We start from the raw sequence: 16596 nt of genomic DNA, 5'->3' as shown, positions 1-16596 counted from the left end.
ACCATGGGTGAGGTTAGAATATAGTCTATATCCCTTAATGCTCATTCCCCCCCAATGGTGGTCGGAAGTAAAATGGTGCTTAGAGGCCAGCAGAGAAAAGCACCATGGCTGAGAGAGGGGGGTGATTAAGATACATTAGAGGGGGGGAAAGTGCCAAAGTGCCACTTTGCTCTACGTGGGGCTCCCTTTGAAGGTGACCTGGAAACGACAACTAATCCAGAATGTGGCAGCTAGACTGGTGACTGGGGGCAGCCGCCGAGACCACGTAACACCGGTCTTAAAAGACCTACATTGGCTCCCATTACGTTTCCGAGCACAATTCAAAGTGTTGGTGTTGACTTTTAAAGCCCTAACAGCCTTGGCCCAGTATACCTGAAGGAGCGTCTCCACCCCCATCATTCAGCCCAGACACTGAGGTCCAGCTAAGAGGGCCTTCTGGCGGTTCCCTCACTACAAGAAGTGAGGTTACAGGGAACCAGGCAGAGGGCCTTTTTGGTAGTGGCGCCCACCCTCTGAAACTCCCTTCCATCAGATGTCACTGATATAAACAACGATCTGACTTTTAGAAGACAACTGAAGGCAGCCCTGCTTAGGGAAGTTTTTAATGTTTGATGTTTTATCGTGTTTCTAATATTCTGTTGGGAGCCACCCAGAGTGGCTGGGGAAACCCAGTAAGATGGGCGGGGTATAAATAATAAATTGTTGTTGTGGTGGTGGTGGTGGTGGTTGGTGGTGTTGACTTCCCCCTTCTTGTTCCCGATGTAGAGCTTTCCTCCCATGCTTGTTCCAGCCAGATGGGTAGGGTAGAAATAATAAATTATTATTATTACTGTATTATTAAAGCTGGCAACAAGATCCCATCAGCAACTCTCTTTGCTGACGGTACTCTGTGAAGAACCCCAAAGTGCCATTTTGGGGCATGGTGGAGCACTGGTGACTTTGGGCCTATTGGACCCAGAGCCCCAAGGACCACCCAAGGGGTCCTATCCTCAAGTCTCTCAGCTGCACCTCAGCAAAATATGTGTAAAAACCCACCCCCCATCCTCCGCCCTGGCCAGGGTGAGTGACAGGCCTTTGGGTGCAGTGTTGGATCTGCCACATGCCTGCTTCCTGATCAGGGTGGGCTTACTCTGCCCAGCCACATTCCTAGTCATACACCCCTGAGATAAGCCATATTGGGCTCAATGGGGAATACATGCAAAGGACTGTGCTGTTTAGCTTGGAGCAGAATGCCTGCCCCAAAAATCTTAAGATGTTGATATGTGGAGGATGAGATCACACTCTCACACCCCATCTACATGTATGTCACAGGGTGGTTGTGGGTGGTAAAGGTAAAGGGACCCCTGACCATTAGGTCCAGTCATGACCGACTCTGGGGTTGCGGCGCTCATCTCGCTTTATTGGCCGAGGGAGCCAGTGTACAGCTTCCGGGTCATGTGGCCAGCATGACTAAGCTGCTTCTGGCAAACCAGAGCAGCGCATGGAAATGCCGTTTACCTTCCCGCCGGAGCGGTACCTATTTATCTACTTGCACTTTGACGTGCTTTCGAACTGTTAGGTTGGCAGGAGCAGGGACCGAGCAACGGGAGCTCACCCTATCACGGGGATTTGAACTGCCAACCTTCTAATCAGCAAGCCCTAGGCTCTGTGGTTTAACCCACAGCGCCACCCACGTCCCCTGCTTGTGGGTGGTAAATATATACTAATATTGATGAGAGCTTGGATTGGTTTTTTTTTTGTTTCATATGCAACCCCCAAAAGAAGGATAAAGGGCACTTTGTACATTGATGAGCTTTCTTCTCCGGCTGCTGTTTCAGCTCACTTTCTGTACAAATATGCTACATGGTAGTATTCATGGTCAAATACCTGACAATCTCAGGTAAGTTGTAAGGCCGGATGTTTGTTGAAGTGGGGCTGATGGAACTCTGGCTGACAATAATGCCTTCTGGTGTCTGTGAAGGAGAAAAACATGTTTCAATGGCTGCTGAAGGAATGAAAAATGATTGCACTCAGTATTCATAATGTGGAAAAACAAATTCTCTAGATAGGTAGCGCTTTAGTTCTAGACTACCAAGTCCCGGATCTCGGCTTAGCCACAAAGCTTCCAGGATGGCTCTGGCCTAAACCGTTGTGAAGATAGTTAATTAAATTAATTAATTAAATTAAATTAATTCACACACTGCTTTTTGAGGAACTCCTCCACAAAGTGGCTTTCCGTATTTGAAAACACCAATCTTTGAAAACACAAAACCAGTAACAGTAAGCAATAACACATTTAAGAATCGCCAGCCTTGCTTCAATTAGCTATCCTTGTAGTACAAGAGATGGGGCCAACCTAATCTCTACAGCAATCATATTCCAGTACGGCTGAAAAACAATACAGGGCCGGCCCATGAGGCAAGGTGAGGCGATTGCCTCAGGAGGCAGGATCTATAGGACCAGCAGATCCAATCTCCAAGGAATGTATTCCCTGCTGCCACAGAGGCAGCTACAGCTGTGGGATGCTCCTTGAGGCCAGATCTACCCCTGTACAGGGATCTCTTGGCAAATAGGACTTCCCTTATTCCCGTTGTAAATCTTTCTTTTCTCCCCCTTGTTTCTGATGCAGATCTTCTCTCACCCCTTCTTCCCTGGCAGAGGGGCGCCATTTTGTGGTTCACCTCAGGCGCCAAAATGTCTTCCGCCAGACCTGCTATTGTGTGTGTACTCACCACACTAGTCTAATTGCCTTTACTAGCAAACACTGAAGCAGACACTCTGAACTAGCTCTTAAGATGCAGGCAAGAGGACAGAAGAGGATAACCCCCATATTGCCACTTTGGGGTGATTAAAGGAGGAGCAGGAGAAATAAATGGTTGTGTGACTGAGAGGAAAAAAATAAACAGCCTGATGCCCCACCTCCCTCATCCCAGTTCTCATCTTGGTGAGATAGTTTCCTATTATTCCACTGCTGGGATGAGCCAGCACTGCCAAGGTCTGAAATGGCATTTAAGGAGTTATGAAAAATGCCCATGCTTCCTAAGAAAAGCTACATTGAATGGCCATCACTCTTTCTGTGAAATCGCCGCAGAACGTTTAGTGAAGCACCAACCATCACTGCAATTCAGGAGGTCAATGCTGTACTCAACACACACACAAATATATGCCTCTCACCTCAAACTCAACAATCACAGGCTTATCCAAAAGCTCCATGTTGTGGCCCACAGAAAAGACACGGTAGCGCACTGAGAAATAAAAGAGAGGTATTTTGAGTTTGAAAAGAAATAGAAAGGGGGGAAAAACATGAACTACATCCATCCTACACATTTGGTCTGTGTGTGTGTGTGCGCGCGCGCACGCGCTAGCGCTCACATCCCTATTTTGAGATGTACAAATCTTGCAGGTTTTTTATTCTTATTGTTTAAAGATAAAAAATACCAGAAAATAAATCCATTTCTGATAGTGGACTATGGCATGGTGAAGGTGCACTGCTCACCTGACCTCCCTCTGGCTGAGTCACTGCCACGTAGCAGCAGAGAGAAGGAGGTGCAAAGCCAATCCAGTGCTCCTTCTGGCAGTCTGCACTGTGTCAGCCTCTCCTCTCCTCCTCTTTGGGGCAGTATGCAGCTACAACTCAGCTGGAGGGAGGTCAGGTGAGTGCCACAGTCCCAACAAGCTGTCTGTTACTCTCACATCCCATTGGGTGCACATCCATTTGCTTTGTCCCACGGTTGCCTCTTGCAGGGGAGAGGCTGCTGTTTCTTTAAAGAATACAAAAACCTACAATACCTGAGTGATGATACACAGAACTTTTTCAGACCAACTTGAATGTCAGGTGTGTGTGGTGGGGGTGTTAATATTTGTCTAGCTCTAGTTGTACCTAGGAATGCATCTAATAATGGTAAAGTTCTGAAAGATAAATCAAAGGCTGATCCCAAGCTGGTCATCCACTCTATACCCCCTTACTGTGGTCCCAGATAAGGAGGGGCTAGCAGAAGGCATCACCTGCAGATCCAGGGGTGTATATGGTTTTATCTGTCTGAACGAAGAGATATCCACTGTGGAAGGAGACCAGAACCGTCTTCTCCAATGTGAACTGAGGACAGCTGGCCTGGACAACCACATACTGGTTTTGCTTGGAATCCTTTTTCATGTCTTTGGCAGGAACCTGCGTGAGGGAATCAGGAAAACTTGTTTAGGTCAAAGGGCTGGAGGGGGGCAGAATAGAATGCCCTGACCTCCTTGCCCTACAGCTAAACTCATTCAGATGTTTAACTCTCCTGTTTGCTTGACACTTTGTCATGTGGGACATAATCCATTGGTATGGTCAAATGCAACATTCCTTATTTCCTTAAAGTGGGCACATGCAGGGGGACATCCAGTCAATGTAAAGGCCTGTTCCACTGGTCTGGAGCTTCCTCTCCCTGCATGTGACCTGGGAGATGGGCATCGCTCTGGCTGACTCCACAAAAGAGCCCAACCATGCAGCCACTTTCTCAGTTCGTCTTGTCTCTTATTGCTCTCTTGCTGATCTTTTGCTGCCATGCTGCTCTCCTGCAGCCGTTTTGTTATCTAAATGTAACGTTGCTGTCTGCTGGCTCTCAGCCAGCAGCACATGAGTTCAGTCTCCATAAGAGATGAACTCACAGTTTCTTTGTGTAACTACCAAGTAAAGCCTGCCTTTCAGGGATCAAATCGTGAACTGAAATGTGAGTAAACTTTTTGTTACTTTACTCAGAAAGACTCTCGTCCCTTTATTGTTTTAAGAGGGATTAAAGGGGACACCAGGAAATAATCTTAACTAAGAGATTCAAATGAATCTGCAAACTAGCTTCCAGCTATATTGAGGGGAATTTGCTCTGCTACATCACTTACTAGCGTGAGTGAAAGAAGGATAATACTTTTTCATTCTATCCTTCCCTACTATCCTTAACATTCCCACATGTCACTGGGTCAGAGACACCCTGTCAGCTGCAGCTTCCTCTACCTTGTACTTACATAAGTAATTTCAATGCATTTCAGTGGAAGGGACATGCCAAAAAAACAACATAGTTATTTACAAAATGTTTACGCATTAAAAAAACACACCACAATAGTGAATACTACTCGTATGATTGCATGATATTCATTCCTGACCTCGGACAAACGTGAAAATAGTGGGAATTTCTATTTCCATTTCTGTGTCTGACAGAATTCTATAACATCCCTAAGCTCAGCCCAATTGAAGTGTAACTCCTTCCTCTGACAAGTTAAATGCAGATCATTCAGCAAACAGTTGGCACAGCATCAAATATAGCTGCTGACTGGCAAGTAAAACTGAAGTGTGCAAGAGATATAACTAAGGAGCGCATAAGTAAGCTGGATGACCTTAAGAAAATAAGTTGTTACTATAATTTATTATTCAGATGATTCCCAGAGCATTTGGAAGATGGCAGCTCGGAGTGGTTCTTGCATGACAGGCTCACTGAACACTTCAAATAAATGCCGTGGACGTGCTGACAACAGAGTTTGTCCATAGTCTGACATTCTTTTCTGCTCTTAATGCAAACAAGCCAAGAGACATGACCGCACACTTCATTAACTCCAGACTAAAGAGACAATACATAAACTTGCCAAAGGCACTTTAAAAATAGAATTCAGATATTTCAGGTTCCCTCAGCTGAAACCGTAAGGCAGAGCCAAACTGTGACTAATCATAGAAGAAGGCCTGAAATATGTCTTCATAAAAGACCAAGATACATGCTGCTCACCATGCCAACCAGGGCCGGATTCGGGTTTGATGAGGGCCTAAGCCATTGAAGGTAATGGGGCCCTTTATATGTCCAGCTGTCCTTTGTCAACAACAAATTGTCACTGTTTTTTGTGTTGAATATATGCTATATGGTAATTTATGGACCTAATAGGTATCTAAAGCCATTTGCCACTGTTGCTGTATGTAGGCTTAATTTTATTTGTTTTTTATCTTATATTTAGGAAATGTACATCCAGTTTTTCCCCCTTTAATTTTTTGGGGGCGTATCCCCTGGCTCTGAGCCTTCTTACCAGCTGGTTCCCCAGCTGGTGCTTCCCCCTAATCCTCTGCATCCAGCCACTAGCAAAGTCAAATCCATTAAGGTGAAACATCAAAATGGTAAACCACTATTCTTAGAATCCTTCCTTAAGTACTAGGAATAACACCCTATAAAAGTGTTTCTCAAACTTGACTCTCCAGCTGTTGTTGGACTACAAATCCCATCATTCCTGGTCCTGCCAGCTAGAGATGATAGTAGTTGTAGTCCAACAACAGCTGGAGACTCAAGTTTGAGAAACACTGCCCTACAATCGGCTATAGGGCAACCCTATACAGTGCAGTCATTCAAAAGAATCTTGCAGTTCTGACTTTTAACAGCAGTTTGATCACCTGCAATGGGCAACTTATGTTTAGACCTTGTGCGAAGAATGAGTTTCATGGGTGAGTTTCTACAGATCAAGGCACAAAGGTGGGCAAGACTGGTATTTATCTGGGTTGTCAACCTTGACATTTTTCAGGCCAAATTTACTGCTGACCCTGCCAGAAAGCTGATACTGAAATATGACCTCTAAAGCTGGTCTAGGAACTAACAATCTGGATCTTCTGATGTGTTATATAAGGCTTCCTCAACCTCGGCCCTCCAGATGTTTTGAGACTACAATTCCCATCATCCCTGACCACTGGTCCTGCTAGCTAGGGATCATGGGAGTTGTAGGCCAAAAACATCTGGAGGGCCAAGGTTGAGGAAGCCTATGTTATATTCAGGTCTGATCAGACAGCATTGTACTTTCTTTAAATTTCCCATCGTCAGGCTTGATAGCACAGATGATTTGCCCTTCCCTTACCCCTCCCGGAGTTTCTCTTTTTATATGCTAACCCGCCTACCTCAAACATAATGGACAAACTGCACAATCGTATGCATGCCCTACTGCGTTCAATGGGACTTGCTCCTAGGTTGAGTGTGCACAAGTGTGGAGCTTGATTTTTGCATACATTATGGCACCGTCCCTAACCATCGCTCTGCACTCACCTTTATGGCTGGCGTCACCATCATGCCATTTGCTGGGTTCATGGGAACTTTGACCATATACAAGGTGTTTTTCTTCTGTGGGAAGTCATGGACAGAGACAGTGACCTCGGTGTCAAAGTTGCTTCCATGAGCCTCCACCACAATCGTCTCATCCGTCTCTACTCGCAGGACACTTGGGGTGATGAGGGAGTGGCTACAGAGGAGAAAAAGTTCATTGCAGTGAGTCTGTTTGTTGCATCTAAATACCTTACCACAGCTCCTCCATGCTGCATTTGCTGCCTCCTCTTGCTTGGGGAAATTCAAGAAACAAATGGTTTAAGAGGCCCTCACTTATAGGCAGGGTGGGAGGGGCATCACCCTGTCAAGATTCTGAATTCCCCCCCAAACCTCCAAAGCCATGGTCCAGTCTTTGTCCTGTCACCTAGAATAATAGCAATACATTTCCAGTGACAGAGAGGCTTCCATCCATCTCCTCTGCTTAGCCAGTCATAAAAACAACTAGCAGAATATCCCTCCTCTGTCCCCATCAAGAGAAAACAGTTCCAGAAAGAATGAGGAGGAAGGAGTTTTGTCCAGGCACATTTCTTGATGGAGGTAAGAATGAGGAAAATGTTTTTTTCTTCTTCTGTTGTTTTTGCTTTTGTTGTAAAACTAGGGTGAGAAAACTGCATAATGGAAGTTCATACAGCAGCCCAGTTTTTCTTCCTTTGCTTAGGTGGTTGTGAGAAACGGTGGCATGTGGGGGAGATGAGAGAATTCTGGAGGCTTCTGTTGAAATTGCAAACTGTCCTATGTGCAGCTCCAGAGATAAGATTGTTGGGCTAGCACCTGGGAGTCCAGTCCTGGCTTCAAAACCTCACACAGCCATGAAGCTCATATTACACTGGGGTAATTGCTGTAGTTTTATATTGGTGAATGATTTATGTCGCCTGCAATCCTCTGTCCACTTGCATTGAATCGAAAAACAAGCCTGGTTGAATTAGTATTACAGCAAAATTACTCACAACAGAAAAGGATGGAGACTTATGTAGGTGCTGTACATGTGACCTCTTAGGAAATGTATTGTATATGATGTGTTTTAAAGATTCCAAGGACTCAGGGGTGCCAACTTGAATAAAATACTTGGGGGGGGGTAAGCCCCACCCCACATAATTGATCACAATATGAATGGCAATACCCAACAACTTGGGTGGCGGGCAAAGGGACCTTGGCCTTTAAGAGTTGGCTCCTATGCAAGGAACACTGTAGGGCCCTCGTCAATCATTACTTTCTAACCTCAGCCATAATGTGAAGTGAACATCTTACTTCCTCCTATGAGATCACACCACAATTTGTTCCGGAATCGCACAACAGTAATCTGGATGTGAACACCAGCTGTCATTCGATGCATAAGCCTTGACATTAGATATTGCACTTTGTTTTTTCCTCTTATGTTTGAAATTTGTAAGCACCAATAGGGAACTGGTTACTACTTACTAGCACTCTAGATAATGCTGTTGTTTTAGCTGATTGTATATGATGCATATTTTATTGTTTTATGTTTTGTAAATTGCTTTGAGAAGGTTTTGCCTCTAAGCACGGTATAAAAACATAAGGTTGGGGTCCCTTCATGAAATCCCCGACTCCTTCCAATGTTAGCCAAACATAAGAAGGTCAGCAAAAAAGGGGGGGAAGGGTCTGGCTCCCTAATGTGTGTGCTCTCATGTACCTTTTTTTTAGAATTAGAGGTTGGGTTCCTATTCAGTCTAAGGCAACAAAAAGATTTTAGGTTTGGATTCAATTCTACTTCACTTTCAAGAAACCCTCTCTAAACCAATAAATTTGAGCAGGTTAAGTTCAGCGACTTTTTGATTGTAACTTTTTCATTTTTGGATGCACTAACTTTTGATTTATGCCTGATGAGGACATTTCCACATTTACTCCATACGCTCCCCACATCCCATCACAACACACACAGAGTGGTGGCATCTGACAAAAGTCAGCTCAAGGCTCCACTAGCCCAAGGCCCCTGCAATGTAGCAATGAAGGAATCTTTTTGCCCAACGAAAGGATTGAAGCCCCAACTGTGAGATTAAGAGTCTCATGTTCTATCATAGGGTGACAGTGTGCCAAGGACACTTCTCTGTTTGAAGGGCTGTTGGAGGACAACCCTCTATTATTTGAATGAGTTCTCTATACAAAGAGCTGTCTGTTCAAAGTTTGACTTAATGATAATGAACCTAACAAGCGAGAGCAAGGACCTTGCAAAGATCGCCCATTAACAGCATAATAAACAGGCACACAAGGGAAACGGGTGGCGCTGTGGGTTAAACAACAGAGCCTAGGACTTGCCGATCAGAAGGTCACGGTTTGAATCACCGCGAAGGGGTGAGCTCCCGTTGCTTGGTCCCTGCTCCTGTCAACCTAGCAGTTCAAAAGCATGAAGTGCAAGTAGATAAATAGGTACCGCTCTGGCAGGAAGGTAAACAGTGTTTCCGTGCACTGCTCTGGTTCACCAGAAGCGGCTTAGTCCTTCTAGCCACATGACCCAGAAGCTGTATGCTGGCTCCCTCGGCCAATAAAGCGAGATGAGCGCTGCAACCCCAGAGTCGGCCACAACTGGACCTAATGGTCGGGGGTCCCTTTACCTTTACCTTTAAACAGGCACGCAGTTCACCTGGTCACACTTTCCTCTCCCACCTTATGGTGAGAGGTATTTCATTCCTATATAAATTGTAGTAATCACTGCTAAAGATGCATCTCTATATAGACAGCAGCATATACAGATTTTATGAAGAAACCTGTGTCCTCTTTTAAGGTGATGCGTTTCCTCTTTTTTGATTGTGCGTAAATGCAGGACTGGTCATTAGGCAGAGGAAAGTGGCCATCTCTGGAGACAGATGGCAGGGGGTGAGTGCCAATGGCAAAATGTTGGAAGATGGAGCTGTTTGTAACCCCTAAACTAGCCTGCTGCCCCTTGGCGCAATGGAGGTCCAGTCACTAGTGTAAAAATAAGATTAACCCTGGCAATTTGGCAAGCTTCTCTACACAAACTAGAGGGGATGTCACCTTGCCCTTTGCCTCAGGTAGAATTATTATTATTACAGTGGTACCTCAGGTTAAGAACTTACTTCGTTCTGGAGGTCCGTTCTTAGCCTGAAACTGTTCTTAATCTGAGATGCCACTTTAGCTAATGGGGCCTCCAGCTGCGACTGCACAATTTCTGTTCTCATCCTGAAGCAAAGCTCTTAACCCGAGGTACTTTTTCTGGGTTAGCGGAGTCTGTAACCTGAAGCGTCTTTAAGCCGAGGTACCACTGCATTATTATATTTATACCCTGTCCGCTATGGGCGGCTTCCAGCACATATAAAAACATAATAAACATCTTGGTAAATAAAATGTCTTGGTAATTAGTCATTTTACACCACAACTGACTAGCATTCCAACACATGTACACGCAGCAGAACAAACACACGTGTAATTGTCAGACATACCATGAAGCCTAAATCAGGATGACTAAATGCAAACTTCATGCTCAGAGGTGATCAAAAACTGGAGACAAGTAACAGGGCAGGGCTGTTGCCTTCATGCCCCGATGGAGAGCTTTCCAAAGGTGGGCCACTCCAGGGAGGCAAAATGCGAGATCAGATGGACCCAGAGACACAGTTTGCTAAAGCAGGATTCTTCTGTCCTTCCATGGCTTCTACACTTCTTGTACAAAGAACATTTCTGCCTGTCAGAAATTCAGAGCCGGCCCTGCCAGTAGGCAATGAAGTGGCTTGCTTCAGGCAGCAGACTTAGGAGTATGGCTGGAAGCAGCCAGTTCGTGATTATTTTAAATATTTACATCACTATGGTGGTGAGGGGCTGTGGGGAGAGTGATATTTGGATTTTCTGCTGCAGGCAATCCCCCCCCCCTCACAAAAAAACCTCTTCACCCTACATCTGAAGCAATTTTAAATCACCCCTAGAAGGACCAGATTCCTGAATTTGATGGATCTCCTCAGCTTCCCTGTACAGAAAACTCCCCTTGCTTAAGAAATGCGGTGCTGCTGTGAACTGCTGACATCTGACATGTACTTACAGTTGGCTGTGAGAAGTCGGGAAAGAAACCAAGAGGGCAGCCACCAGGTAGAGAGCAGTCCCCTCCATGGTGATCTGGAGGAACAAGAGAGGCAGGTTACCGTCTCAGTATTTATCCTCTGAGCCCCTGTCCAAGCCCTTTTGCAATCTCTCTGTGTTTAATCAGTAAATGGGGAGGAGTTTGAGCAACCTGGGAATTTCAAAATAAATTAGCAAGGCTGTCAAAAATGACCACGATTTGTCTTTTTCCTCCCCCTTTTTTTTACAGCAACAGCTAAACAGTATGTTTGTGCAACCTGCTCTTGATAATCCTGGTGGGGGATGGCATACAATGCAAACATGATCTGGGCCAATCCTAGGTTCAAAAGGCCGACTGAAAACTTTCTCTTTCTGACACACGCGCACGCACACACACACACACGAACACACACACCACTGAAGAGTCCAGTCCTGGGGCACAGCTTCCCAACCAGTATCTATCCCCTAAGAAGGAAGTCTTGCATGGTCAATAGCAACAAGAGGTCTTTCCAATTGCTTTGAACTTCTTGGCATCTTGGCATCTTGGCATCTTGGCATGAGACACTTGTATCACAAGAGCCCTATGCAAATGTTTTTGTTTTTTTACTTATTACACACAATTATTTATTTACCTGGGAGAGACTGTAAGTGAGCCTTGGGCTCATCCATTGCCTCCCCTCTCCTCCCCCACTTATCTCACTACTGGTAACGAGAAAAGTTAAAGTGTGCGGAAGGGACAACAGGTCTACCAGATGATACAAACATCCTCATCCTCATCATTGTACCCCGTCCATCAGACTGGATTGCTCCAGCCTCTCTGGGTGCATACCCTCCAACATTTCTCCGATGAAAATAGAGACATCCATAATGATAATTTTACTATTTATACCCCACACATCTTTCTGGGTTGTCCAGCCACACTGGCCGGCTTCCAACATATATAAAAACATAAGAAAACATTTTTTTAAAACCTTCCCTATACAGGATTGCCTTCTGATGGCTTGGGGATCAAATAACTCCATACCCTCTAACATTTCTCCAATGAAAATAAGGACATCTTAAGGAAAAGCGGGACATTCCAGGATCAAATCAGAAACAGGGATGGCTTCTCTAAATCAGGGTCTGTGGGTGGCTTCCAACAAATATAAAAGCATAATGAAACATCAAGCACTTAAAACTTCCCTACACAAGACTGCTTTCAGATGTCTTCTGAAAGTCATATAGTTGTTTATTTCCTTGACATCTGACGGGTCGGTGTCCCACAGGGTGGGTGCCACTACCCAGAAGGCCCTCTGTCTGGTGACTTCACTTCTCACTGTGAGGGAACCGCCAGGAGGCCCTCGGAGCTGGAATACATTAAACCATACAAAAATATGATGAAAGATTATGCCATTTCAGTAACTTACCTACAGATATCAACATATAATAACATGGTAAGCAACTTCTGTTTCCCTAAAGTCAGTCCTATATGACACAGAACAATCTTTCCCAGCCAATATGAACAAAACGTTTGCTTAAAGGAGAGTTGTCACTAATCCCAGCAACAAGGGGCTCAAGATATCAGGTCCTCAGATGTTCATGTGGAGGGCATTCCAACAAAAAGTGTACCAGGTCCTCTACCTTGAGGACAATGTCTAGTCACCGCATTGAAAATTTTTGAGAGACCAGTTACACACAGCTGTGGAGATGGCAATCTCTTTAATAGGGTTTACTCGTACATGGCCAGGGAATATTCTGCTTTTAATTTTTTTAAAAAAAATAAAATTTAATGGTGAGCATGGAAACTCTAGGGAGTTGGAGGTACATTATGTAAAGTTATTAAATAAATAACCTGGAAGGGATTGCACAAATGTCCTGCAGGTCCAAAGTAAGTCCCCAAATTGGCCCTAAATGCAATCTCATATGGAAAATCATGTCTGCAAAGAGCCATGGCTAGGGAACAATTTGGGTGGGGGGAGCTCCAAAAATCCCATGTACATCCATTTCCTTAAAAGTGCAAATGGGAACTGCATAATCACAATTTGTGAATGGTCAGGTGTGTTTTTCAAACACATTTTGGCCCTTCTGCTGACGTTCGCCAGTGGAAGACTTGCAGCTAGCATCTTCTGGAATGCTCTAACTGCTTCTTCATGCCTTTTCTTAAGAATGTTTGGAGGCCAAAGGAATAAATGGAATGGGTTATGATGACTCTTTGCAGATAAAAGTTCCTAGATAAAAAAAGATGTCAAACAAACAGCAATTTACAAATTATCCATGCAAACCAATCAAGAGTTAGTCAGGAAATTCTAGTCATCAGCTGGATTCCAGTAACAGGTTTATTTTCTTGGCAACGGTATTTGGACAGAAACGGAGCTTGGACAATCTCCAAAGACATTCTTTCGCAACATGTCTGCGTGTTTACTTCAGCCAAACATTCAGTACAGCTTGCTCAAAAGCAAGTGTCCTAATACGGGGAGTGAGAAGTGATCTATGGCTCTAGGTGCTGCAGGTGAGAGGCAGGAGGCCCCAAGGGCATTTCAAGAGGGCTCTAATTCCTCAAAGGAGGTGCAGCATTCAATGAATTCAGATCCAGCTCCATCACTTTACTTCATTGTGGTTTTTTAATTGGTGGAGACAGCAATGTAAAAATACCTTTATCAAGATCCGTCATTTTTCACAGAGGAGGATGAGTGTTTTCACGTTGCACAAATGCTGGACTCCTACTCCAGATGAGCCAAAAACATTTAAAGGGAAATATGTATGCAATGTGAATCCCCATCAATTTTGTTATAATGAACCGACACAGAAGGGTGTGACAAAATTATATTTTAGTGTGCTTTTACACAGGGCTTTTTTTCACCCCAGCCGGAACTCTCTGGAAACTCAGTTTCAGCACCTCTTTTTCTAGAAAAATAGCACTGCTTTTACATGTGCCAGTGTCATTAGAGTTTTAAATTCCTTCCGTATAGGTACTTCTCTTGAGGAGCTGTAGTTGAAGGCATCTTACGGAGCTAACCAAGGGTTTATCCACCTTACCTTTTGCACTGTATTTCTAAGCACAGGTCCAAGTGTTTTGGGCTCTATGCACGGGACAAGCGGGACTGTGGATGAGACCCGAGTAAAAGAGATTCTGTGGCAAAAGTCTGGAAGAGACAGAACCTTAAGAGCACAAAAAGTATTTGTATATGGCTATATCATTAAAAAAACAACAACAAAGCAGATTGCAGCAATAAAGCCACACAATAAAACTATAAAAAGTTAAAAACAGACATCTTTGATTGTTTTATTACATTGCATTTATGTAAAATCCACATAAAGGTAAAGGGACCCCTTACCATTAGGTCCAGTAATGACCAACTCTGGGGTTGCGGTGCTCATCTCACTTTATTGGCCGAGGGAGCCGGCGTACAGCTTCCAGGTCATGTGGCCAGCATGACTAAGCCGCTTCTGGCGAACCAGAGCAGCACACGGAAACGGTGTTTACCTTCCCGCTGGAGCGGTACCTATTTATCTACTTGCACTTTGACGTGCTTTCAAACTGCTAGGTTGGCAGGAGCAGGGACCGAGCAACAGGAGCTCACCTCGTTGTGGGGATTCGAACTGCCAACCTTCTGATCGGCAAGCTCTAGGCTCTGTAGTTTAACCCAGAGCACCACCCACGTCCCTTAAAATCCACATACATTTGTATAATCAAGGGAGGTTATTGACTGATCATAGAACCACTAAATTGCAGAGTTGGAAGGGACCCTTTGGGTCATCTAGTCCGACCCCCTGCAATGCAGGAATATGCAGCTGTCCCACATAGGGATCAAACCTGCAACCAGGGCATTATCAGCAGGACTCTCTAACCAGCCGAGCAATCCAGGTTGTGTGATTGTTACATGCTATTCGCCTTTGCACCAGTTCTTGGCTGCGAGTTCCACTGGAGGCCCTGACTTAAACAAAAACCAGCACCTCAACTGAACATGTATAAAAGCATGTAACATAAAAGCATACAACATAAAATGTTGTAACAGGTTACACCATAGCACTCAGGGTTGGATTCACCTGTTAGCAGAGGCCCACACAAGGACTTCTGCTGGCCCAGGGGGTTTTCCCCATCCCCATTCCTCCCCTGGCACCCTCCAACAAGCTGGGGGAAGTCAGGTTTGGGAGAAGAGGACAGTTGTTCTGTCTGGGAAGCTGAAATGTTTGCACTGATGGAACAATTGCCATAAGGCTACACTGAATTCCCTGCAAAGACACTGTTTGTTGAAATGAGGTGGCCCTGGAGTTGTTTATGCAGCTTGCACAATGTTGCAGTGGGTATCCAAGCTTCAAGATTCCCGGAACCGGGTCATGGACTGGGAGCATTAACCCGTCCTTTGTTAGCCTTCCCACTATGGGACGGGGAAAGAGATATTTCTAAAGCAGATGCAGATCAGAGTGTCATAGCTAATAATGCGCTGACATCGTGATAAAGTCAGGAGCAAGTGACCTTTGATTGCTAAAAGGGGATGGCTGTGCTTTTGATTAGAGCTGGAGAAAGGAGAGGGGACATCAGAGAACAGCTTATTGCATTTTGCAAAAAAATAATAGCAGCCTTTTAGAAAAAGAGAAGCAGTCCAGGTCAGCACCCTTCCCGTGACTGGTGTTGGCATATCTATATTTACGGGACCGCCTCCCCTGGTATGCCCCGCAGAGGACCTTAAGGTCCATGAATAACCATAGTTTAGAGGTCCTGGGCCCTAAGGAAATCAGATCCTCTACCAGGGCCAGGGCCTTTTCAGTGATGGCTCCAACCTGATGGAATGCTCTGTCCCATGAGACCAGGGCCCTGCAGGATTTAACCTCCTTCCATCAGGCCTGTAAGACAGAGCTATTCCGCCTGGCCTTTAATTTGAATTCAGCCTGATCTTTTATTTCCCTTTTCTTCCCTCCCCCTCCCCTTTTATGAAGATTACCCGCTCTGAGACCCCACAGCTAATTCTCCCCTGGCCTCCTCGCTGGCCCAAGTAGGACTAATTCAGCCAGCTAGCCCTGGTGACTATCTAATGCTTATTAGATGGATTTCCCCCAAATTGATTTCTGAACTTTGAATTTTATTGTTATTCATCTTTTTATACTGTATTTTATGCTGCTTCTACAATTACGTGTTTTAAATTTCTTGTTAGCCGCTCTAAGCCTGGTTTTCTGAACCAGGAAGGGCGGGGTATGAATAAAAAATTATTATTATTATTAATTTATTATATCTGCATGTTTATGAATTGCGTGTAGACCAGGGGTCAGCAATATTTTTCAGCACGGGACCGGTTCACTGTCCCCCAGACCTTGTGGGGGGCCGGACTATATTTTTTGGGGGGGATGTACGAATTCCTATGCCCCACAAATAACCCAGAGGTGCATTTTAAATAAAAACACACATTCTGCTCAAGTAAAAACACCAGGCAGGCCCCACAAATAACCAAGAGATGCATTTTAAATAAAAGGACACATTCTACTCATGTAAAAACACACTGATTCCCGGACCGTCTGCAGT

General features: G+C 44.8%; 1 protein-coding gene across 1 annotated transcript in view; it reads right to left on the bottom strand.

The window, feature by feature from the left end:
• The window catches only part of C3 (complement C3), a 132922-nt gene that overhangs the window by 47942 nt on the left and 68384 nt on the right, over positions 1 to 16596 (bottom strand). The window contains exons 1-6 of the mRNA XM_053371503.1: positions 12286 to 12456; positions 11083 to 11156; positions 7020 to 7212; positions 3985 to 4147; positions 3154 to 3224; positions 1867 to 1952 (exon numbers count right to left, since the gene is read on the bottom strand). Of these exons, the coding sequence (XP_053227478.1) occupies positions 1867 to 1952; positions 3154 to 3224; positions 3985 to 4147; positions 7020 to 7212; positions 11083 to 11150 (581 nt within the window). The 5' untranslated portion in view covers positions 11151 to 11156; positions 12286 to 12456. Of the gene's footprint in view, positions 1 to 1866; positions 1953 to 3153; positions 3225 to 3984; positions 4148 to 7019; positions 7213 to 11082; positions 11157 to 12285 lie in introns of the transcript that reaches the window.

This window comes from Podarcis raffonei, chromosome 17, assembly GCF_027172205.1.
Source record: "Podarcis raffonei isolate rPodRaf1 chromosome 17, rPodRaf1.pri, whole genome shotgun sequence".
Taxonomy (NCBI): domain Eukaryota; kingdom Metazoa; phylum Chordata; class Lepidosauria; order Squamata; family Lacertidae; genus Podarcis; species Podarcis raffonei.
The sequence above is the reverse complement of the archived record's forward strand: the minus strand, read 5'-3'. Positions and strand labels throughout refer to the sequence as shown.